This window comes from Abramis brama, assembly GCF_963993115.1.
Source record: "Abramis brama genome assembly, chromosome: 18".
NCBI lineage: Eukaryota > Metazoa > Chordata > Actinopteri > Cypriniformes > Leuciscidae > Abramis > Abramis brama.
The window spans coordinates 10,739,083-10,765,050 of NC_139980.1; the positions used below are offsets into that span (position 1 = coordinate 10,739,083).

General features: G+C 35.7%; 1 protein-coding gene across 4 annotated transcripts in view; it reads right to left on the minus strand.

The window, feature by feature from the left end:
- The window catches only part of clocka (clock circadian regulator a), a 62,570-nt gene that overhangs the window by 6,760 nt on the left and 29,842 nt on the right, over positions 1-25,968 (minus strand). For 2 of the 4 annotated variants that reach the window (XM_084091345.1, XM_084091344.1), the window contains exons 3-19: positions 22,451-22,512; positions 21,919-22,145; positions 20,749-20,841; positions 12,779-12,838; positions 12,103-12,251; positions 10,924-11,015; positions 10,718-10,807; positions 9,807-9,927; positions 9,514-9,627; positions 7,229-7,347; positions 6,826-6,908; positions 3,661-3,767; positions 3,300-3,447; positions 3,048-3,123; positions 1,213-1,357; positions 995-1,095; positions 742-831 (exon numbers count right to left, since the gene is read on the minus strand). In XM_084091345.1, coding sequence (XP_083947471.1) covers positions 742-831; positions 995-1,095; positions 1,213-1,357; positions 3,048-3,123; positions 3,300-3,447; positions 3,661-3,767; positions 6,826-6,908; positions 7,229-7,347; positions 9,514-9,627; positions 9,807-9,927; positions 10,718-10,807; positions 10,924-11,015; positions 12,103-12,251; positions 12,779-12,838; positions 20,749-20,768 — 1,515 coding nt within the window. In that variant the 5' untranslated portion in view covers positions 20,769-20,841; positions 21,919-22,145; positions 22,451-22,512. Of the gene's footprint in view, positions 1-741; positions 832-994; positions 1,096-1,179; positions 1,358-3,047; positions 3,124-3,299; positions 3,448-3,660; positions 3,768-6,825; positions 6,909-7,228; positions 7,348-9,513; positions 9,628-9,806; positions 9,928-10,717; positions 10,808-10,923; positions 11,016-12,102; positions 12,252-12,778; positions 12,839-20,748; positions 20,842-21,918; positions 22,146-22,450; positions 22,513-25,968 lie in introns of all 4 variants that reach the window. The other 2 variants (XM_084091343.1, XM_084091342.1) reach the window with 1 other exon arrangement.

Genomic DNA, 25,968 nt, shown 5'->3' on the forward strand with positions numbered 1-25,968 from the left:
GTATTAAAGACAAGTATACAGTCAGTAATACAATAAGAATAAATAAGCAAATTAGCAATAGCACAAATAAATACAACTGAAAGTTCAGAAATTGAAATCAAATGTAAAATAACACTGCATGGTTTTCTTTTTATAAATAAAATAGATTAATCCTTAATCTTACAAAGATTATTCAGTCAAGATCAGTAATTGATTTTTTTCTTTTGTTCTTTAATTAACATTAACGACACAGATGGCAGCAAGTTGATTAGGCTACTGTCACTTTAAGATCGAATGCACGGATCCAGTATACTCTTACACATGCATTTTCCCCATCGACTGTTTAAGATCACTTAAGACATAACCGTCTGTGTTTACGAGGCTATTTTGACATAATTTTGAGTGTATTTGTCTGTTCAAGCGCAAGAGGATGCGAAAGAGAACTCAATTCAGTATTTGTGAACTGTGCACTAAATGAGAGGTGGCTTTTTGTGCACAGGCTCTGGATGTGTCCAGCACAGAAAACAGCGTGCGAGTGCCAAATTGAGTTCTCGTTCGTGTCTTCTTGCATTTGAATGGTTTAAAACCACATTAAAATGCGCAGACAGTAACTGATAAGCTGAATCGAAATTTTTGTTTTATAACAATTATCTGATTCCAGAACTGGAATCGATTTTCAATTCAAACGAAAGACCGATATCAGTCGAACACTGATTTGCAAGAGTGATACTAGTGAATGCAGTAATATGGATGTTGAATTACCTGCACAGTGGGCTGAAGTGTTTGAGGCTGCTGAGGCTGAGACACAAGAGATGTTGCCATTGTCTGTCCTGTGTTCTGAGAACTCATCGACTGAAGAGGGACGACACACAAGGTCAAAACTCCCACATACATAAGAGGTGACAATTTCATTTTATTTTCAAATTTTCATCCAAAATTTTTGTTTATTTCCATGTTAAATTGGGTTTTGTGTGTCGGCTCCACTGTATTTCTGATGATGATGACATGTACCAACCTGACTGCTAATGGAGGACCTCCGCTGTGATGTCATCTCAATGGCAGACACTGATTGGCGGGGCGGTGTGCTATGGTCTGTCTGCAGCTTTGTCTGTGTGGCTACAGACACACAAACATACATGGGCCAGTCACACTACTGAAATATGTGTAAACATCTTAACATGTAGTGGCTGTGTTGCTTACCAACACGGTCTCTCTTTGGTATGGAATACGTACATGTGGGGTCCGAGACGGCGGTGTGTGAGGAGGACTTTCGGGAGCTCCGTGATGAGGCAGAGGGTGTGCGGCTGCGATCGAATCGCTCTAGTGCCTCCTTCAGGCTGGAGGTGTTTAATTGGGACTCAGAGCCGGAGTCTTGAGACTGAGCAGAGTGAAACGGAGTGAGGTTAAAGGATAGTTCTGGGTTCAACAGTTAAGATCTATCAACAACATTTGTGCAATAATGTTGCTTACCACAGAAAATAATTATGGGGAAAAAACATCCCTTAAAAATAAAAAGGGTAATGAAATGTTTTATTAATATAATAAAAAATATATACTGTATACACACGCAGACATACACATATATTCATGTATATGAATATTATATATAATATTTATGTGTGTATGTGTGTGTGTGTGTGTAAATAAACGTTATGCTATTTTACATATTTGCCTGTTAAAATTGAATAGATAATAAATAAAATATGTAAATATGAATAAATGTATTCAATTTATGTAAGAAAATATGTATTAAAATGTTAAATATAATAATACATTAATATATCAACCACCCGTTTCACAGACAAGTCTTAAGCCTAGTCCCAGACTAAAATGCATGTTTGAGCTGTTTTAACTGAAAGGAACTTGCATTGGCATATCTTAAAATATGTCAGTGCCATTGCTTTGTCTCTAGATGCACACCAGCAATGTTTTTTTTTCTAAGGCACATTCATAAAAGCCACTTAAATGCCCTAATTGAACTAAGGCCTAATCCTGGCTTAATCTAAACCCTGTCTGTGAAACCAGGCCCAAATGAAATATATAAATGTAAATTTGTATAATATATTTACTTATTAATATTATTTTTCATATTTGTCTGTTATATTTTGTGGATGAATGGGAATTCAGAATTGAATAAATAATTAATAAAACAGGAACAAAATAAATGTCTTGTAGACCAAAGACCAATGTGCAGCATCCACCTGGATGATGCGACGGCAGCCATATTGCGCCAAAATGCTCACCACACACCAGCTTATTGGTGGAGAGGAGACAGAGTTATGAAGCCAGTCAGTATATCTATTATTAGGAGGCCATGATGGACAGAGGCCAATGGGCACATTTGGACAGGATGCCGAGGTTACACCCCTGTTCTTTTTTCGAAAGACATCCTGGGATTTCTTTATTACCACAGAGAGTCGGGACCTCGGTTTAACATCTCAATCGAAGGACGTTGCTTTTTGACAGTATAGTGTTCCCGTCACTATACTGGGGCGTTAGGACCATAGACTTTAAAAAAAATATGGACGTAGTGTCCGTGACATCACCAGTAGGTTTCTGAAGAGTATTTTTGAAGCCCAAAGTGGGCGGAGCCGGCCGTCGCAATCTTGTTAGCAAGTCACCGCGCGACACTCCCGGATAAACGAAAATGGGCAAAAAGGCGGGATTAGCTGAGGTGACGTGACGGCTAACAGACAGCAGACAAACGGCTAGTAGTAACAGCAGCGCCAGTAACAAGTGGCCACGCCCTTAATTATGCAGAACTTTAAGGCTTTATACAATTTAAATGGATGAGTCATAAAAAAAACTCACATTTGTCATGAAGGGCAAAATTAGCTTAATAGACTAAAACCACTTTTTGCACCAGGCTGTAAACATTTTTTTCTGCTGTAAAGTTGGGCAATTGACTCTCTTTTGCAGCCTGTCTCTAGCGGCAAGTCGATGAATTGCGGTTTAAGTCACTTCCATGTTGGTTTCAAGAGAAAGACAGGAAGGTTGCCGCTTGGTCAGGACCCACACAGACCACAGGGTGAACAACTCACAACTGAACTGAACTGAAAGTGTCTCACCTTGTCTGCTGAGATCTCAGGAGGCGATTCCTCAATGCCCAACTCCCTGCGCTGTTCAGCCCTCACTTCAGCATAACTAAGACAAAAAATGAATAAAACTAAGAAATTCTCTATAAACAGTAGCACCATGTTTTGCTTTATGCTTTATAGTGTTGTGCCTGGTTAGGATTCTGTGTAAAACCACAAAATGACAGTTGTTCCTTTCTTGTTAGTAGATATCCAATCAAACTTTACATGTTCTGAAAGTCTCACCTGACCACAGTGTGCGTGCAGACGATGAACTCCGGCCGCGAGTTCCACTGGTGGTAGGTGATATAGTAGTGAGTCTGAAGCCAGATCCACTGCTGACCTTTAGTCAGAAAACGGTAATAGCACGACTTGCCCTTACCATACTGCATCACTGCAGATGAGAGAGAAAAGAGAGAGAGAGAGAGAGAGAGAGAGAGAGAGAGAGAGAGAGAGAGAGAGAGAGAGAGAGAGAGAGAGAGAGATTATATGTATTATTGTTACAAAGTCAGAACTCAAGACAATGTCATTCAAACACAATTTTCAAACTTTAGAAGTAGGGAGACACAGGTAGGTACACACAAATACAAACAGTAGTTCAACTCACAGTGTTCATGGCACTTGGCCAGAGTCTCCAGGTCATCCACGTGATAGTAGTCGTACCCTGAAGTACCCAGAACCTCAAAGGGTAGGTAACCTATGATGGGAGGAGCCCTGCAAAACATAACACAAACAACTTCACATCATCCGCATGCATGTATTCAGTAGGGTCAAAAACATGTTCATTGAAAAAGAAAAAGATTTCAATCATGAAAAAGATTTCAAATAGTCAAGAAACTCTATATAAAAAACATAATTTTATAACCTAACTGCTTGTTAAATAATATGAAACTGTGTGACTCTTTTGTGTTTTGCCCATTTCAACAACACAGAAAAAAAATCCTTCAAAATTATTTGAATTTGTCAAGTGCCTGAAAAAAAGCCTTGTGCGCTTCATCCGGTATACCACTTCTATGACATTTAATTATTATTTATTTTTTTTCCAGGTTAAACATTAGTGCAAAGTATAACAAAACTAACAAAATAAGTTTAATTAATACCCTTGTTAATGAATACCCTGGAACCATTTATTTATTGTCATTGGTGATATCAATGTTAAAAACATGTTTTAAAATTATTATTGTAAAATAATTTTCGAGGTCAAAGTTCAGACTTCAAAGAAGCTGCACATGGTCATTTTCCCAGTTAATAAAAGTTAATAAAGTTATTAATTTACATTTAAATATATTTGTGTTCATATAGTTCATGTAAATGTGTCATTGTGAAAGATTAACATTGAAATGTAATGATTTTCATAAGTTTTAAATATTATAATTTATTGATTTTAATCTGATTACTCATCTTTTATTCACCGGTATTTGTTTTGAGATTATACTGACACCCCATCTTAAAAAAAAAAAAATATATATATATATATTATCAGTGTCTTCTTTTGTGAAATAAAATAAAACAATAAAAAGCACAAATGCCAAGTTGTACTTTTTGACTAGAAATGTCAAGATGTTTTACAGGAGAAAACTAAACTGAACTGAAATCAAAACTGGGAACATATTTTTAGGCATTCCTTGAGTCACATGCAAATGTTTTGGGATAAAAAGATCTGAAGCGTCACTAGCTTCTGCTAAACGACTGATAATGTGGAAAATCGAATTCAATCGCTTTAATATCTAGCATCTGTGCCGATTAAACTGAATCCTTGATTTGAACTATTTATAGAGTAGCAGCAGCGCCAGCAGCTATTTTTCCAAAACGACTCGACTAAATTCAGTATAAACCTTTCCAAGCATAACAGTATTAGATTTTATAGAGAAAATTATGTTCATGCTATTCCAGATGTACAAGCCTTTGAGCCTGTTGGATGAATGTGAGCTATTGATAATTCTGAGATATACTGTGCGCTAACAAAATGTAAGCATGTACAATAAACACATGCTCAAAAACTGAGAAAAATCTTAAAGGAAGCATCAAGGCCTGGGTATACTTGGTTTTCCGCATTCCGCTCCATCTCCAGTATACTCCTTTGGCCGTGAGCACGGAAAGACTCGTTCGGCGCGTGCGCACTATCTAGTGGACTTTGCTGTCTAGTGAACGCTGGTGTAAGCGCACCGTCTGCATAGACACAAAAATTAGGCTGCACGTGGACAGTGATTTATTTATAAAGACTTATTTATAAACATATTTTGTACTCACAATTTGTATTATTTAGAGCTTGGCATTACTAGAAAAATTTATATTCATTATAAAAATGCCCATGGAGTTTTATGATTTGATTAATTTACGTTACATTTACATTAATAAAATAAAAATAAAATAAAATTAGGCAACCTAAAATGGGCTACCTCTTTTTTGAAGGTTTTGAAATAGTGTGAATCCTGGTTCTTCAAAGGAAACAAACAGTTGTTGCGAGGGTGAATTAAAAATATCTTATACCTTAGTCTCTCTGAATACTCTATTCTAATTGGCTGGAAGGTGTACAATAAAACCGTTTAATACACGGGTAGTTCCAAGTCAGTTTTAGCACCGTTCTATTACATTAATGCGCTGTTTTCATTGAAGCACAATATCACTTTCATTGAGTCACTCGGAGATCATGCTGCGCCTCATACACATAGACCTACAGGAGCACAGAAACTGCCCTGCCTTAACTGTATAAGTTAACTTCGCAACCGAATTGCTACATTAGGCGTAATAATGCTACATTGAGGGCGTAACGTTGCTGGTTTTGAAGTAATTCATAATTCATTCACTCAAATAAATGTAATAGTACACAGTACTTTACTTTAGTCTTATTCAAAGCAGGCAGAATGCTAGATCTAAAGAGCAGTAACTGACTAATCATAATTTTTACCCTTCCAGTCAACTATTATGCGGCAAATATCAATAACATCTTTAAGTTGCCATTGCTGGCAAATGACCATGGTATGAGCGGGATAATTCATGGCTCGGTGCTTCGAGTCGGGTGGTTCTTTGCCTAAACGTAGTGCATTCAAATCGGTTAAAGCCGTAGATTATGCCTTACTTGATTCTTAGTTGTTTGGCCATATTTTAATGCTTGGTTTGTCTTGTTTTAAATCATTTTAAGTCATCTTGAGGCCCTTTTGAAAGATGTTAATCTGTCACCAACTCAACTGTCAATCAACCATTGTGCTAAAAAAATGGGGTTTGAAACGTTGATGGTTACACACAGCTTAGAAACAAAACAAAAAACCTTTAAAGCACGCATGTGTTAAGATCAGTCACATGATTTGCTTCTTTTTCCTTTCTCACTTTCTTTTTATTTCCTTCATTTTTCTCCATCTTTCCTCGTTATTTTCTTCCCTTCCTTGTTTAATTTCATCCTTTAGTTCTTTCTTTTTCTATCTATCTATCTATCTATCTATCAATCTATCTATCTATCTATCTATCTGTCTATCTGTCTATCTGTCTGTCTGTCTGTCTGTCTGTCTGTCTTTTCTTCTGTCTTTCAAAAACTAGTAACACACTGACATAGTTAGTTATTTAGTCATGAAATCATAGATCCTGTCCTCGTCTGACCTCTAGTGATCAAATCACCTGAGACAGATCTTAATATCCGGTGTAAGCAAGGCCTAAGTAGAACAACAAACTAGCAGAGGTACTCTTTAGTTTTACTGGAGGGGTAAGGTGATGCGTGCTCTTGACAATGAGCTCATAGCAACACAAAACCAGTCATGAGAACAGATGAGGTTTGTACCTGTGGTCCAAGAAGAGGAATTTCCACTCTAAACTGTGTCTGGAGGTGAATTCCTCATTGGGCTCCTCTACAGTACACATTTCCTGTCGAAACAGAGATTATAAACAGGACCATTCGAACTTATGAGCACGTCTAGCAGACAAAAAAACGAGAACAGAAACCAAGTGACCTACTTCTCACACTGAGTGTTTTGTATGCTGGTCATTTATCAGTGTCTTCACAAACAAAGCTAATTCTTGCACAAACATGTATAGTGTCTATCAACACACCCACACACACACATCTTTTGTCATGATGAGCATGTACACAGCAGATCTCACTGAGGTTGTCACTGTCTGTCAGGCAAATGTTAGAAGTCACAGGACCAATGAGAAGGTGCCAAGTCGGCTTTTGCTCAACCCACCTTGATAAACTGAGGTTTGGCTAACCTCACAGTTGCTATGAAACACACTCTGTCTTCAAAAGCGGGCCTCAGCGATCGCTGGATCACTCCCTCAAAGCCGTTACGTGTTGAGTTAGGCACTAAAGACAAAAAGACAAGCGAATCTTTATAAAAGGACGTTTTTTAAGAGAGAAATAATGAACAGTAAGCTTATTTTCTTCAGCCTACCACTAGGGGGCAGCAAACCGTGAGGAAACGTCAAACACTTTTTGTATTTAAAACAGCAAGCTCCTGCAGTGTTCATTTTAACACGTAGTTAATGTTTTTTGATGAAAATGCCTGTTACATTTAGTCAATATTTCATTATCATATTCATTCATTTTACTCTCACTAAAATGGGAAATGTGCGCACACACACGTTTTCATGTTTTATGGGGACTTTCCATAATTTTTATACTATACAAACTGTATATTCTATCCCCTTACACTAACTCTACCCCTAAACCTACCCATCACACAAACTTTCTGCATTTTTACATTTTCACAACCTCACTTACTATGATTTATAAGCTGTTTTCCAAAAAAAGGACAAGGATTTTGGATATTGCCATCTTTGTGGGAACATTTTGTTCTAGTAAAAATCTAGGGTTTACCAGGCCACCCACACCCACACACACACACACACACACACACACGCACATATACAAAACTATCATGGTATCTCTCTGAGAAGTTACCATTCAAATGTTTGGGGGCAGTAAGATTTAAGAAGTTAATATTTAAAGAAATACTTATTTTTTTCAGCAAGACATCTAAAAATGTTACAAAAATTCTGTTAATAATTTTAACATAAAATAAAAATAAAAAGTATCAGTCTCTTCAAAATATTAATCAGCACAACTTTTTCAACATTGATAATCAGAAATGTTTCTTGATCACCAAATCAGTAAATTAGAACCATTTCTGAAGGATAATAATTCATAAAAATATTGCAGCAAAAATAACAAGTTAAACTGTGACACACAAGTTTTTCCATGATTTAAAAAATGTATAAACATTTATTAATGTGTTAAGCATTAAAGCATATAACGTATTTCTTAACATAAAATATAACATGAAAATTGTCCTTATTAAAACCTGAACTTATGAAATAATAGCATATAATTACAATCCTAAGGTAAGATCTACTTTTAAATTTGAATTAAAATGATTTAATTGTCATTGTGGATGTTCTTTTTGTCTTATCTTTACTGTTGCTAAAAAAACTTAAGCAATAGGAATAGTTCAATTTAAAATGAAAATTCTGTCATCATATACTCACCCTCATGTTGTTTCAAACCTGTATGAATTTCTTTCTTCTGCTGAACAGAAAGGAAGATATTTAGAAGAATGTCAGTAACCAGGCAGTTTCTGGGTCCCATTGACTTCCATAGTATATTTTTTTCCTACTATGGAAGTCAATGGGACCCAGAAACTGCCTGGTTACTGACATTCTTCTAAATATCTTCCTTTCTGTTCAGCAGAAGAAAGAAATTCATACAGGTTTGAAAATAAATGAGGGTGAGTATATGATGACCGAATTTTCATTTTAAAGTGAACTATTCCTTTAACAAACATTTGTATCAGAAATTTAATTGAAAAAACTGCTTCCTGTGCTTATAAATACATCTTAAAGGTGTAAAAGTTTTAATATTCCCCCATCAACTATAATTAAGTCTATGTGTAGGTTGATTCCCCCGGGGGAAAAAGTGTGAACACAACGGCTCTGTGGGGAAACAACTCTCTTGTTTGATCATCCTAACCAATATTGGTTCCACGGTGGTGTGAGTTTAGGACAAGGCTATCTGTTTTCAATAACAAAAAAAAAAAAAATTGTACACACACACACACACACACACACACACACACAGAAAGTTTACCATTTGTGGCTAGAGGTGAAGTGTGTAAGAACAAAACAAAAAAAAATTACACACACACACACATATACATATATATATATATATATGTGTGTGTGTGTGTGTGTATGTGTGTGTGTGTGTGTGTGTGTGTGTGTAAAACAAATTTTTGTTGTTCTTACACACTTCACCTCTAGCCACAAATGGTAAACTTTCTGTCTTAAAATCTGGGTCAGAAGCCTGTTTCTCTGCCACAATGGCTTTACACAACACTTCCTTTTGAAATAATGATCCTTGCTCCATCTTCTTTCATAAGAAGCACAAGCAATCAAGCACTTGGCTGGGTAATTCAATAAATGGATCCATATGAAAGACTCGGCTGATGCCGCGGGTGCTCGTTCTGACACTCACCAGTGTTGAGGGACTTAAAGTTTCCGATGAACTTGACATACTCATAAACGGGCGGCTCTTTCGGGTCAATCGTGCCCCGGAGCATGTGACAACAGAACTCTAACTGGTTCTTTGCTGCAGGGAAGCAAACAAAACAAAACAAAACAAAACAAGAAAACAGCATTAATGAGCTACAGTCTATTCTCAGAAATAAGACAATAACAGAGAGAAAGAGAGAACAGAGGAAACAGAATGAGAATGAAGCCAATGATTTGGTCATGAGGAGATGATAAACATGTATGAGTGATTCTTACTCTTTAGGTAGTCTGGGGTGAGGGTCTCTCCTTCCAGCATGTGTGTGGACAGGGCTTTATACACCTCCGAATGCTCACCAAGTGGGAGGAAATTCAACAGATTCTGATCCACAAGATCAGACTGAAAACACAACAACAGTCTTTGTCAGTATCTCTCATGCTTGCACAGTAAAGCTGCATTCACGTGGACAGTGTTTAAATTGCTGGAGGTTGCAGAGTTATTTTTTCTAGCAAACATTCTGTATCAACCATTGTATTCATAACTGATCAGGTGACGGACAATTGCACAACCTTTAGTGGTCGCCGCATTGTGCCACTGCTCATTTGCATTTAATGTTACAAAAAATTATATTTCAAATAAATGCTGTTCTTCTAAACATTCTATTTACCAAAGAATCCTCAAAAAATGTATTTACACATAAATATTAAGCAGCACAACTGTTTTCAACACTGACAATCAGAAGCATTTCTTGAGCGGCGAATCAGCATATCAATACCAATACCAATTGCTCCCATACCCCCAATCGCTCCCCGGGCACCGCAGTGAATGGCTGCCCACTGCTCCGGGTGTGTGTGTCCACGGATTGCAGTGTGTGTGTCTTCACTACTCACTGCTCCTAATGTGTGTGCACTATCTTAGATGGGTTAAATGCAGAGGACAAATTCCAAGTATTGGTTACCATACTAGGCCTTCACATCTCACACACACACACACACACACACACACACATTACAATGATTTCTGAAGGATCATGTGACACTGAAGACTCAAGTAACGAGGCTGAAAATCCAGCTTTGCCATCACAAGAATAAATTACATTTTTAAATTTATTAAAATTGTAATAACACTTCCACAATATGACTGTTTCACAATATTTTTAATCAGATAAATGAAGTGTGTTCATACTCACAGGTAGATGTTCTAATAAAGACGTAACGCTTTCTGAGACGTAGATTATGTTGCCGTCCGTCATGATGGCCAGAAAGAAGCCATCTAACGCCTAAAAGAATAAAGCAGTGAAGAATATCCATAATACTGTAGTTTTAGCGTTTACTGAATTAATACACATGAGTAGGGGCTTTAGGCAAGTGTGTATCAGTAAGAGAAAGTCCTCACCTCCAGCATCAGCTGTGTGAACTCCTCATTGCTAAGGAAGGGCGGCTTCCAGTCCTGACGGATTTCACTTGACTCAGACTGCGCAGCAATTTCTGATGGTAAGACAATAAAAACAACAAGAGTTCGGTTTCAAATACAGGAGGACAAACTTTACAATACAAGCTTACCGTATTTTCATAAGGTTAAAGGGTTAGTTCACCTAAAAATGAAAATTCTGTCAGTAATTACTCACCCTCATGTTGTTCCAACCCCGTAAGACCTTCATTCATCTTCGGAACACAAATTAAGATATTTTTGATTAAATCTGAGAGCTGGATACTACGTGAAATAACTCGAGGCCCAGAGAGAAGGAAATGAATAGTGGAATAAAGTCGTTATTTTTGATCCAGCTCTCAGATTTAATCAAAAATATCTTAATTTGTGCTCTGAAGATGAACGAAGGTCTTACGGGGTTGGAACAACATGAGGGTGAGTAATTACTGACAGAATTTTCATTTTTGGGTGAACTAACCCTTTAATAAACTAAATGTCTGATTAATTATAAAATGTTTACTTTATTTATAACAGAATGAACTCATAGAGCATAATTATGTACTTATTAATATTAGCACCGTAAAACAAGGTTTTTATAGTTTTGAATCTCTTTCAAAAATGGTATCATCCCCAAAAATAATACCAAAAGCAATCCTTCCATTTGAGGAATATATAGCGACTAAAAGATGTCCTAATTTCTTTGGTGGTGCCTGTTCAATCTTTTGCTTTGACTGCAGCTTCCAATTTGTTGTATGCAGATTAATTGTTGTATGCAGACTTTTGTCTATCAATAAGACTATATCAGAAATATCTACTTCTATATGTTGAGTGAGAAAAGCAAACTGTGGTGGAGGTTTTACACGTTTTACATGTCACCAGACGGCTCCTTCCTGTCTAAGTGGGCGGTTCTTGGCCAGAATACATCGATAGTAACTAGTCAACTAAACAATTACAGAGAAAAAGTTGGATGTCAAAAATGTTGAATACATTATTGATTGAAAATATGAAAATTGTTTAGATTTCTGTTTTTTTTTTTCTTTTAGTCAATGAAAATATTAAGTTGACTTGTATTTTCAAAATGATAACTGATCTAAAACGCATGGCAAATCATCTGGCAACTAATAATTGGTATGAAACTGCAGTAACCTTTGTGCTTGCGCAGGAAGTCGATGCTCTTTTGTAGGATGGTAGACTTGTCCATCTTGCGGGTGTTTCCCGGCAACATGGTGCCCAGTTCCTTGATGAGCACATTGAACTGGTCTCGCCTCTTCTTTTCCGACTTGTTCCTAGATACTCTGTAGGTGGAAAAACAAGAGGTGGAAAATTCCACAGTGGAAATCAATCGTTGATTTTAAGGTAATAAGATAATGACATAATTTCATTGGTATTTCAGAAGCTTTCAAAGTCACAGTTGAGCTCTAAACTACACGTCATGTAACTACCTATTAATTATCTTAAATTCTTCAATTTAAGTGATAATGGGACACTATCTGATCTGAGAAAAATCTTGCAATGCTGAGAGAAACCATTTCACGGTTCTGTGATTGTATACAGAAGATGAGGGTGAATCTGTGCACTCAGGTCTAAACAGTCATAACTAGGTCACACTTAAGTTTCTATTCCTGATACAAAACCACTTTAGATATACTAACGTGGAAAATGACTTGTCTATACAATCCTCTAGTGTAATGAATCATGTTTAATCCATTCTTCCATTAGATAATGGAATGAGGGGTTGGCTCACAATAGAAGTTTGCCTTGGTTAAGAAAAAGAAATTCCCATTGAGCAACCATAATCATAATGTTTTGTTTGCATAATCACCTTTTTGCTTTGTCCTTCTCATCTTCTTCCATCAACCCATCAAAGATACTGCTGTCATCCCTGAAGAGACCAATAGTAAAAGCGGTTAGACCAGCTTGACCAATGTGAGCTCTACCTAGCTATATCAAAGACAGCTTCATTCTTCACCCATCCCAATGTTAGTAGGATTGTTCCCCAAAAATTAATAATGAAGAACTAAAGCTTTCAAGCTTTCAAACAGGGCACAATAAGTCTTATGAAGTCATATGATAGCTTTGTGTGAGGAACAGACTGAAATTGATATAATTTTTCATTGTTCAAATGTTCACCAAAAAATGAATATTCTGCCAATTACTCATGTTTTTCTAAAGCCATAAGACCAAAACGTTGATCTTACTTTTTAATCAAAGTCTTCTGAAGAGACATGATCACTTATATGATGAACAGATTTAATTTAGGCTTTTATTCACATATAAACACTGATCAACGCTAATTCATAAGGCACATCAGATATGGTATCAGAAGCTCAAACATGCTTGAATTTCTTCTACGAAATTTTATGAACTTTTTGAAGCGTCAATGTTTTTGTGGAATGGACTTTCACTGGAGGGACAGAAATCGATCATGTTTTATTAAAAATATCGGTCACACTTTAGATTAGGGTCCAGTTCTCACTATTAACTTACTATTAACTACGACTTTTGCCTCAATAAACTCCTAAATATGGTTTATTAATGTTTGCAAGGTAGTTGTTAAGTTTATGTATTGGGTAGGATTAAGGGATGTAGAATATGGTCATGTAGAATAAGGCATTAATATGTGCTTCAAAAGTACTAATAAACAGCCAAACTAAACTAAAGTGTTACCAAAATATCTTTATTTGTGTTTCCAAGATCAACGAAAGTCTTATGGGTTTGGAATGACATAAGAGTAAGTAAATGATAACAGAATTTTCATTTGTGGGTGAACTATCCCTTTAACTGCTGAAACTAGATCAGTCAGATTTGTGAACAAATCATTCGGAATGGTTTTGTGAACTGCAAGATCAAACTCAAAAGGAAAAATGAATTCCCTGAATCAAATATTGCTGATGCTTGAATCATTATCTTGACATTCTTTCTGTCCCCATTCATTGTAATTGCATGGAAAAGAGCGGCCAGAACAATCTTCAACATGTCCTCTTTTCTGTTTCACTGGGAAAAAAAAAACAATCATACTGGTTTGTAACGACATTAGGGTGGGTAAATGAGTGAGCGAGTTAATGAGGAAATATAAAAACGACTAAACCGAGAAAATGTTTAAGCCATTTCTTCTGATGCCCCACAATATTTCATCATAATCAGATCAGGCAATAAATCATTGATAAAACAGGCAGTAGGTCAGCAGTGGAGGTGGCAGTGAGAGGCGGACATAAAGGTCTGTAGGGGCGCTGTGTGTGTGTGTGTGTCAGTATATATTTAGATACCCAGTGTTCTCTGACTCAGCTGCTTTGTGAGCACAAGACAGAAAGCAAGACCAGCTGGTCATGGCAGAGGATCTGAGAACAGTTTGTAACAGTATGGGTTTGGGAAGACATGAGGTCGAGTGAGTAAATTACAGTTTATGTATGATCTTTTAAAGGTCATCTCAACACGACAACAGTCACTCTGTCTTTTTCAGCTTTGAGATAATTGGTCTTTTGCACAGGGTGTTCAAATGTGTGTATCTCTGGAACTGAAGAGATCATAATGACCTTTCATTTATTGTGTGTAGGTAGAGTGATGCATGTACACAAGTGAATTTGAGATTTTTGTGTGCGAGACAATATGCAAGTCAACCATATGAGTGTGTATTTGCAAAGTTACAAATTAATGAGTGCAAACAACAGGCTGGGTAAATAAACCAATGTGCATTTTGCTCTGCCGCTGGGTGTCCATTACCAACATTCTTACACAAACAATCCAGAGTTTACCCCAGTCCATTTGCATTAATGGTTGTGGGTGTGTGAATGTGTGTTTGAGTGAGGAAGCACCCACTGCTCTAACAATGCCACATAATATATTCGATATTATTGCTGCATGTGAGAGTTTTGCAGGAAACAGAAAAAGAAAATAAAGGGGAAAAAATTCAAATAATGTCTAACATCTATTAGTGATTCTAAAAATAGACTGACGTCATTTGGCTGCCAAACTAAAACATATTTATATCAGCTCTGTGAATACAAAGCCATCTGCTTAAAATGGTGGCCGCATATAATACGAAGAGGTAAGATTGACTAAGAAAATTTAAACGAAACAATTAGTAGAGTCAAGTACAAGTAGTAGAGTCAGAAAAAGCGAAATATTTTCACCTAATTTCAGTTTACATTGTGAATACAGAAAAACAAGTGTAAAAAAAGCCCATAAAACAGTTAAATACAGGAAAAATAATACAGTTTTTCCTGTATTGATTTATTTTTCTTATAAGTGGGGCTTACAAATGCCTCGTCTTTTATTTAAAAATAAAAATAGCCACTATGTTTTAGTCAGCACTACCATTCAAAAGTTTAGGTTTGGTAAGATTTCTTAACGTTTTTGAAAAAAGTCTCTTATGCTCATTAAAGCTGCATTTATTTTATAAAAAAAATATAGTAATGATTTCAATTGGAAATAACTGTTTTCTATTTTAATATATTCTAAAATGAAATGTATTCCTGTGATGGCAGAGCTGAATTTTCAGCATCATTGCTTCAGTCTTCAATGTCACATTATCCTTCAGACATCATTCTGATATGCCGATTTGCTGCTCAAGAAACATTTATATTTAATATCAATTAATATTAATATCAATTTAGAAAACAGTTGTTTTCAGGATTCTTTGATGTTGAAAAGAACAGAATTGATCTGAAATATAAATCTTTTGTAACATAAAAATATAAATGTCTTTATTGTCACTTTCGATCAATTTAATGTGTCCTTGCTGAATGAAATTATTCATTTCTTTCCAAAAAACATCTTTACTGATCCCAAACTTTTGAACATCAGTGTAAAACCATAGCCACAAACCATAATTGGCTACTTTCCATCACAAAAGAGAGGACACATATTCGTTGAACATAAGATGCATTTAGTACTTTTTCCAGCCTTGGAGCCGTAGTACCATCACATTATGTATGAATTTCAATTGAATGCTTCGGTTGCATTTAAAGCCACGCACTCAACATTCATCGTTCACTTCCAAATGCGTCACTGCGTCTGCCACTACAGCCTCGTGCGTGACACACAGCCAGCATTAGAGATTGTGTATCGGCTCATGACTGACCTCATTCCACACCTGTCTTTAGGCTTAAAGTTGCTGTATATAAAAGACCCTCCACACATTGACAGGACACACACACACACACACACACAAATTAAAGTGAGAGGGGAGCTGTAATTGTTTTGAAGACACAAACAAGTCCATTAGTCACTGCACGCTCATTGTGTGGCATTTTCTTTCTCACACAATCTATCCGACTAGGCAACTACCCTTCGAACGACTTGTTTTGAACATGCACCTCATTTAAGTATACTGAAATGAAGCTAATTTGAGCAATTAGAAGTAGAAAAATGTGATGACCTACATTTATACTACAAAAACAATGCAGTGCTTGTGTATAATTACTTAGAGGATGTGGATGGCTGATTATTAACTTTAATAGTGTTTGCGTCGTGAGAGAGACAGAGTGACCGTTTTAACTGCTATCTTCCTGATTCCTGGAAAGCAAACACACCAACAGTTGACCACAACAATGCAATAAAGGTGTCAACTGATGCCAGAGATCTAGTTTCAAAGCACAGCATTGATCACAATGCATTCGCAGAGGCTCGACGTGACCTGAATAGAGTGGTAGAGTGCAGGAATGACATCACTTTGTAGGCCAAAACACGGAAACGAGTTAGGATGGTTCCATCGTCCCGAAGTCACAATGTTTTTTTGTTTTTTTTTATGGGGTTTGGGTTAAATGGCTGAAATAAGGTCTGTGGTGAACACAAGCTCAAGACACTTTCACATTTTATTCTACATCAGTACTATTTTTGAAGCTGTTACATGTCTTGAAAAAGGCGGTGGCTAACAAGTGGCTAAATGGCACTACAGAGGCGAGAGTTGAGGAGAGTAAACGTCATCACGCCGAAAAGGTAGACTCAGTCCGCTTTTATGCTTATAATTGTGCTCTTATAAACTATTCGAATTTTTTTTTTAGATAACTGAAAGAGTTGTCGGAAGCTTAGTGATGGTGACGTTGAAGTCGTGGGACCGTTGTTTGGTTCGTTTATAGATTACCTTTAGCTTTTTACTTCTGGCGACTGCATTTAGGCTTCAAAATTCATAAAAGTTGTGTTCATTTGTGATAATTATCTTGATGGACAAAACGTGCAAGTATCATAAACTTTTGTTGATCACAGAGCTTGTTTGTAGCGATAATCCAAAAGCCTATGGGAAAATCCTATTGGGTTTTTGGAGAGGGAACCAGTGTGATGCTAACTGCCGACTGGCCTACAAAGTGTTGTCATACCTGCACCACTCTATTCACTCTTCGCCGGGAGTTTCATAATGCCGAATCCGCCATTGTGTCCGACAAACTAACCAGACAGGAGAGTTAGTAGACTGTCGTCGGTGGACTTGAACTTGAAAAATGGTGTGTATTGACGTATTTCCGCGGTTGAAACAACATACCTTCTTGATGTGTATTCACATTTATTTCAAAAGTTCTTTGCGAAGGGTCAGTTAACCATGATGTTTATTATCAAATGTTTATTATTATCAAATGTAAATTTTGCTAAGGACTGGAAAAAGAGGAGTATGTGTTATAGTGATGCATGTTTACCAAAAGGCATAAATTACTGGCAAATATTAAGAGCCAATATTTAACTAGAAGCCAAAAGGAAAACATAATTTAGCAGTGTTGGCCACATAAAGTGGACTTCCTGATTGCACATTGTTTTTCAAATGAGATCCAAATGGCAATGTCAATGCCCCATGCTCATTGAAAAGTAATTTAATTTAAGATAAAAGTTTAGGGTTAAAAAAAAATGATGCTGAAAATTCAGCTTTGCCATCACAGGAATAAATTAAGTAAGTAATGTACACATAATTCTCAATAAAGCTTAAGTGTCCCACTTTATCTGTATTCACCTTAATTGTAACTTTTCCTCAAGAGTTTTTAAAGCAGCCCAGAACTGTTCAACACACATTTGACCTAGATTTGCTCGATGAAATGTTTATCAGTGGATATCAGAGATGTGGACTTGAGACTCCTGACTTAAACTCAAGTACTATTGCTTGACCTGGCAAACATTACAATCCTTAAAACTAACATTTGCCAGTTTGGACAATCACAAGAAGTTGTGACTGAATTTCACCCAAGTTTCTGTCAGACGGTGTTTGGAAAGTGTCAAATATGTGTGCGGAAGAAAAATATCAGGTATGACCGTTCAAAATAAATCATCATTAACTTCACCAGACATCCCAAAGAACATTGTCTGAACAAATTTGGTTGCATCAACAAGAAAATGTGTGTCATAATGCTGGAATGTACATCATCGAGCCCGCTGGATGTTTAACAAGTAATGCTGAACTAAGTTTTTAGTCAAATTTAATCTGACATGTGTTGCTTTACTGATATGTTTTACTTGCCCCAGTTATGTGCATATTTATATTTTAGCATATTTAAAACTTAAACCTGACATAAACTCTATAACATGAGATGTGACATGAACGGCTTGAGAATTAATGACAGATAAAAACCAGAGAACCTTGACTAACAAACTGTGACGTGTTCCAAAGTCATAGAGGTTAAAATGTGTAGATATTAACAAATGCAATCATGATAGATGTCACTGCGTGGTGAAGTCTAAATGTATCCGTTTGCACTTTTTCACTTTGGCTTAACTGTACAGCAGGACCAGTCCTATCACTTCAGGATGAGCGAATATGAGTGCATAACAGCTTACCACATTAAAAAAGTTAAGGTAACACTTTAGGTTTCATTAGTTAATATTAGTAAACTAAATTAGTCAACATGAACTAATAATGAACTGCACTTCTGCAGCATTTATTAATCTTAGTTGATGTAAATTTCAACATTTACTAATACATTATAAAAATCTAAAGTTTTATTTGTCAACATTAGTTAATGCACTGTGAATTAACATGAACAAACAATGAACAGTTGTATTTTTATAACATTAACAAAGATTAATATACAGTAACAAATGTATTGCCCATTATTAATTCTAATGTTAACAAATGAAACCTTATTGTAATGTGTTACCAAAGTTAATTACAAACTCAGACTGAATTTTAACAAAAAGCGCTATTATGAAAATGAAAGATTTACCATAATTAAAAAAAAAAAGAATTAAGAGTTCCAATGGGGTATGTTTTTTATGTTATATTAAGAATAATGTTAACTGTTGCATATTAAATATTAAAATGCAATAACTTCTTTCGATGGTGCGGAATCATTTAATATTTATTATCCAGAACCGTGATATTGGACATCTGGATTTAAAAACGCATGAAATCTGATAAATAAAAATAAACAGCAAAGAGCACATTTATTGTGTTATTTACCTGGCATCAGATACAATATTAGCTAAATAATAATTAATAATATGTGTATATTAATTTGTAATTTCTACATTATGATAAACTAAATAAACTACTAAAAAAAAAATATAATATGCAATTTTTTTCTTAAGCAGCTTATATATTGCTATTAGTTCTATCGTAATTATATTAACATGCAATGCATGTAATAAAGATGCAACTCAGTATGCTGAACATCAAATATTCAAAATTGTTAAGAATAACAAATAAACAAAAAAATTGGAAAATAAAAGCAAGTACTTCTCATCCCATATCAGAGGTGCGGAGCTTCATTCTCACATCTGCCTTTTTCTCTCTCACTCAAATCAATCAACACAAACCATGAGCAAAATACATACAAGTTAAACCGACTGTGTAAAATGCATATGAAATCCCCCAGTGTTCTGCCTAGAACGTGTCCTGTGTGAAGGGCCACTTAAAGCTCACGAGGGTCTGAGAGACGAGAGGATTTCACTGAATAAGGTAAGAAAATACAGATTGTTCAAGCGCCATATGGTGATGGTTTTAAGTCTCTGTTTTCGACCGAAGGTGCCATCTCCAGTTACTTCACCAGGAAACCTTTGAGAGAGGAAAATGGAGCTGCTACTCTATTCAGCGTGGCGGTAATCCAGAGATTAGCCTGAAAAATTCCACACCGCTGCCACACAACGGCCCATCTCACTGTCACTCAACAGGCTCGACCAGTTAGAAAAAAGCCGGGTGCATCGAGGCCGGCCAGAGTGGGCATGTTTAATGTCATTCCATTCACTGCTGTCTCTATAGCAACCGGCCATGGGTGTGTTACATTTGCATTTTAGAAGGAAGGAAAGCTGTTTACGAACATGGATATTTAAGATTGTTTAATAGGAGCGCTTCATCTCTGCTGCACCGTAACTGTAACCATGGTAACGGTGTCAGGCAAAAGATGCTGTTATGCGGTGCAGGGCAGGAACTGTCTTGGTTTGAATGAAAATAATAATGGAGATGTTTATTATCCATTTTACAGATGTTCTGTGTATTTCTGATACATGTTTTTTGTAGATTTTGGCTATTGTTAAAGGGATGTTCACCCAAAAATAAAAATTATTTCATCTTTTACCCTCAAATTGATGAATTTCTTTCTTCTGTTGAACACAAAAGAAGATATTTTGAAGAATATGGGTAACCAAACAGTTTATGAGCCCTATTGACAAAAAATACTATGGAAGTCAATGGGGTCCATCAACTGTTTGGTTACCCATATTCTTCAAAATAACTTCTTCTGTGCTCAGCAGAAGAAAGAAACTCATACAGGTTTGGAACAACTTGAGGGTGAGTAAATGATGACAGAATTTTCATTTTTGGGTGAACTATCCCTTTAATCGATTCTTTAAAGGATGGTTTGGGGTCGACCAAGGACTTACCGGTCTATGCTGGAGGTCATTTTTGTAGTGTGTTCAGGGTCGCAGTTGTAGAGAGAGGATCTTTAAGCGTGAGGTAGACATTTGTACATTAACCTGGGTAACAAAATGACAACACATTTTTTTTATTTAATGCAATTTAAATGTGTTTATTTAAAAGGCACTCCTTAGAATACTGTTTTATTAGGGCTGTCATGATACCAAACATTCAGCAGTCAATACAAATACCAGTTATTTACTACTGCAAAAATTAAATGTAGTAGTAAGTGCTTCCAGTTTTTCAAGAAACAAAATTGAATGAAGACATAAATAAAGTAGATAATGCTTGACATTTTTCAGGTATCTAACAGCATAAAAGTCTCAGAATTAATTAGAAAACATTCATAATTAAAAAAACAAAACAAAAACACATAAGATCTATTAAGTTGCATTTAGACTGTAAGGTGTAAATGTAAAGATCTCATACTTTGACACACATCTTTTTTTTTTTCATAATTATTTTTTTTTATTTATCTGTTTACATTAAAGTCACCATAAAATCAAAATGGACAATTCTTATTTTTTTTTAATGAAATATTGTAGTATTTATTATAAATAATTTATCAGTGCACGTCATTATTTTTTTGTAACCTTGTAACCTTTAATCAAAATAACTTCTCCTCCCTCTTGCAGCAACATGATCTCTTCTCTTCTCTGATTCTGACTCTTCTTTTCTGGCGTGAGGGCGGGACAACCTGTCACTCAAAATCAAGTCCCGACCAAATTTTTTTTCTTGAGAACAAGAAGCTGTTTCACTCGAATATATACGTCACAATTGGGAAGTAAAGATGAAACTTCCTTTCTATGCCGACTTTTACATAAGACAAAATGACTGTGTTTATTCAGCAGAAAGAATGGCATAGTATTTTGTTTTTATTTTACTAATACACTACCTTGTAGTGAAGTTCTGGTACTTTTGACGTCCTTATTTTTCACTAATGTGGTTACAATATTGCTACAATATTACTGCTCCTGATATAGTCATCTCTAGTAAGATGAATTGCTTGTTTTTTTCCTCATTTGTAATTTATTTTATATAAAATTGTCCACGAAGTTATTCAATTAAAATGCAACAATGACCCATGTGGAATAAACAACAATTAAATACGGTAATTCGTTCAAAAGCAAACTAACCTTCAGGCGTGCTTGCTCTAAGGAAGGAAGAGAGAAGCTTGCCACAGGACGTAGGATGAGGACAATCGGTGGGCAAGACAGAAGGTGCGTGTGAATATGAATGTTTTCGTGTGCAGGGTCAATCAGAGGATTCTGAGGTCAAGGTAGAAAGGCCAGCTGTGGGTCCCTGTGGGGTGTATGTGCTTTCAGTCGGGTGTGAGACTGGAAGCACCACATGTTAGCACTACCTAAGAAAAAACAGAAACAATCTGCATTATGATTACACATTTTATACTGTATGTAATGAAGGTAGCATGTTAAATATATATTCCTTAAATCATTTTAGGTTTAGAAGAGATGATGCTTAATTTAAGAAAATATATGTCACATGAAATAACTGTCCAGACATGAAATAAAAAAGCTTAAATTAAATTGTAAATCGTTCCATTGTGAATAAATATGCAAGCATAGCTGGCAAGAAATAAATTATGTTGTGATTTTAAATACAACTGAATTGTAATTTATGAAATAATTTGGGAAGAAATACACTCACTCATGTCATTATTTCTGTAATAGCAGCAACACTCCTGAACCACGGTAAATCTGCTCTTAAATCTGAAAAAGAAACAGAAATTAGTCATATAAACATCAGGCTCCTGAGAAAACTGCTTCATTACATTAGAGGAACTAATAATACATTAGCATAACTGGTGCTAAGGAGTTTAGAACCAAAATAAAATGAAATAAAAACATCTGAATTCATAAACAGGCGTTCAGGTTTCAAGATAAAAACATCACTTTGACTCAGTAAGCCTAGGAAGAGTCATGACATTGAAAGTTAAACTGGTAAACATTCTGCAACGCAGAGGAGAAAAGCATAATTACCGCAATACCCTAAATGATGAACTGACATTTAACATTTCACCCTGGACTAACAGTTCTGTCCATCCCAAAATAAACTATTCTGCCTAACCCTGCAGGATATTTTACAAGGCCACAGATGTTGTGATGTACTGCCAAGCTTGATAGATGACTTGGCAAGACTTTCTCCACCAAAGATAAACACTTAAAGCAGTAAAAGCAGAGCCGAAGTTCAAGCGTTCATAAGAACATACAGAATTCACTATCATTACCAGTTAAGTGCAGTCTGATGTGCGCTGTACTAATCACAGTAGTCATTCACATTCACTTGCCGGGAAAAACAAAACAAAAAATAGATAGTTCACCTAGAAATAATTTACTTAATTTGCTTTACATTTACTTTCATTGTGCGAAGGGGGAAAAATTAAAAAAATCTTTGTTTGTGTTCCACAGAAGAAAGAAATGCATATAGGTTTATAATGTTGTTTTCTTTTAAATGTGGCCTTTTGTTGTTTGCATGAAAAAAATACAAATTAAAAGGATAGAATAAAATAAAAATAAGATATAAAATTAAATTAAATTAAAAAAATCAAATATGAAAAAAATGATATAACAAATGACACACACACACACACACACACACACACACACACACACACACACACACACACACACACACATATGTATATATGTGTGTGCATTCACCATACCTAGAGATTGGCATGGTTTTATTTCAGTTAGCCTAAAAGCTAGTTTGATTTGCATTGAGAGATGATCTTATGGAAAGTACCCCATGCCAATCTCTAGGTATGGTGAATGCTATGTGATGATGTGGGGCTATTTTAATTCCAAAGGCCAAGAGAACTTTATCAGGATGCATAGTATCCTAAAAATTAATAAATAAAAAATACTTAAAAATAAAAATCTGCCTGCCTCTATGGGAATTTAACATAGGGGTGTACACACTTATGCACCATGTATTTTAAGGAAGAACATTTATTTATTTACGATACATTATTCATTCACAAAGAAAATTGGTGTCCTAAAAGGTTGGATTTTTCCTAATTTTTTAAATTAAGGCATTAAGTTCAATTTCCAAAATATGATTTTTTATTCCTCTTTTTAGTCAACTTTAGCATGGGTGTATTAACTTATGCATTGCACTGTGTATATATATATATATATATATATATATATATATATATATATATATATATATCAAAATAATAATAATAATAAAATAAAAATTATAAATGTATTAAATAAATAAAATGTATGAGTGCCTCCCTTCATGTGGGAGTGCATAACTCTTTGTACTCCTGTATACAACTCTGGTAAAATGAGAACAGGCATTCGTTCTCTATGGAAATCACCCAGCATGAAAGAAGCCGTGAGAGTGAGCTGGGTGAGACGTGAAGAAGCTGTAGTACGCTGACAAGCTGGAAGACGTGTCCAGGGAAGTGCATGTGTCAAAGGCACACACCCCTGCGGGCAGTCTATATATAGCAGTGGTGGTGTGGTATTGCCTTCACATCACTCATATTAGGTTTCCATGCCTTCAACAGGCAGACTGCAGTAATCAATGAGCATCTTCTGAATAGAGACGACAGCATCCTTTTCTCTTTATTATAAACTTCATTATGCAAAAAAAAAAAAAAAAAAAAAAAATGCATGTGACGTTTATGTAAAGATTTACACAACTGCACAAACAAAAGTAGCCGCTTTGACCCAGTTCAGTTCTTTAATAAGCATTAGGTTTGTGATAAAAGTTGGGTCAAAGTGCATGTGCTTTTCAAGATTACTATCAGAATACAGGTTACAGACTGTATTTTGGCTAATTCTTTCAAATACTTAACATTGAGGCTATTTTCATGCATGGTTTGATTGTCTAGTCTGAACCAGAGTTTGATTCAATCCTATTTCCGCCACAAGTCTCTTTTTACACTGAATTATTTGGGTCCAAATTATTTGGGTGATACGTACCATCACTAAGAACAACTGCAGCTGCTGTTAAACACTGTAACTAGCTAACAACTCTGCATATTATTATTATTAAGAATCTTTTAAAATATGTTTTTACAAGAATGTCCTGGCCAAGATGGTTACTGTAAAGAAACACAAAAATAGTCAAGATCAAACATTAAAAAGGCAACAGAAAAATACAAATAATTAGAAACTACAAATAAAATGCAATATGAAGCATGAAAAGCACAGTGAAAATGAAATAATAAAAAATAAATAAAAAAACAAACATAAAAAATACAATAAAATAAAAATCATAAAAATCAATGTAAAAAAAAATTATAATCTGGGATTGCTTCCCATAAACCTCAGACCACCTTTCCAAGCCTTTGCACCTTTATGATTCGCTAGTGCTCACCCAACTTCAGAAAACCACTTTCACACCAACCAACTGAAACGAGCTCTGACGTCAAACAGACGTAGAGTCCTCTCTAGTGTGAAAGCACCCCTAAAGCTCCCAACACAACACACTTAAAACTCCCATAAAGGTATTTCTTTTTTGCATACTGCAGAGAAAAGCCTTCTGTCAGTCAGTCACACACCACCTCACCTCCCATTAGCACTCAAATACAGCATAATGATAGAACCCATTACTGTATTTGTCCCCCTGCCAGAAACAGTCAGTTGCTCTTGTTTACAAGCTTGTACTTTATGGGCATTTCAATGGTCTATAAAAAGGATAAACGCAAAGAGTATGGCGTAATGCTAGAAGTTAGCGTGACTTATCAGCTACCACGCAGATTGAGCAACAGTTCTGGAGTGGCGTCAGTTCATTTTCGTATGACATTCACACGCAGAACGGTCACGCATACCTAAACACACCCACAGATTCTTATGAGCTCAAAGAAGAAGAAGAAAAAAAAAGCACATGCAACTGGGTCATTCTTCAATTGGAGCGATGAGAGGCAGAATTTGAAAAACAAAATGATTGTAATTTTTTATAATAAAATGTATTGCTATGTTTTATTACACGTGAAATCTCTCCAACTTAATTAAATATTTAAAAACAAAAATTCAACTTTTAAGAGTTCACAAATTGTTTTAACCCTAGATAATACCAATATGCAAACTCTTTATGATTTATTGCCATTTAAAGTTTATTTCAACAGTTGCAAAGCAGAGGGACACCACTTGCCACCTCAAACGAAGTATGACACAACTGCCTATTAAATCCGGCTTCCAAAATAG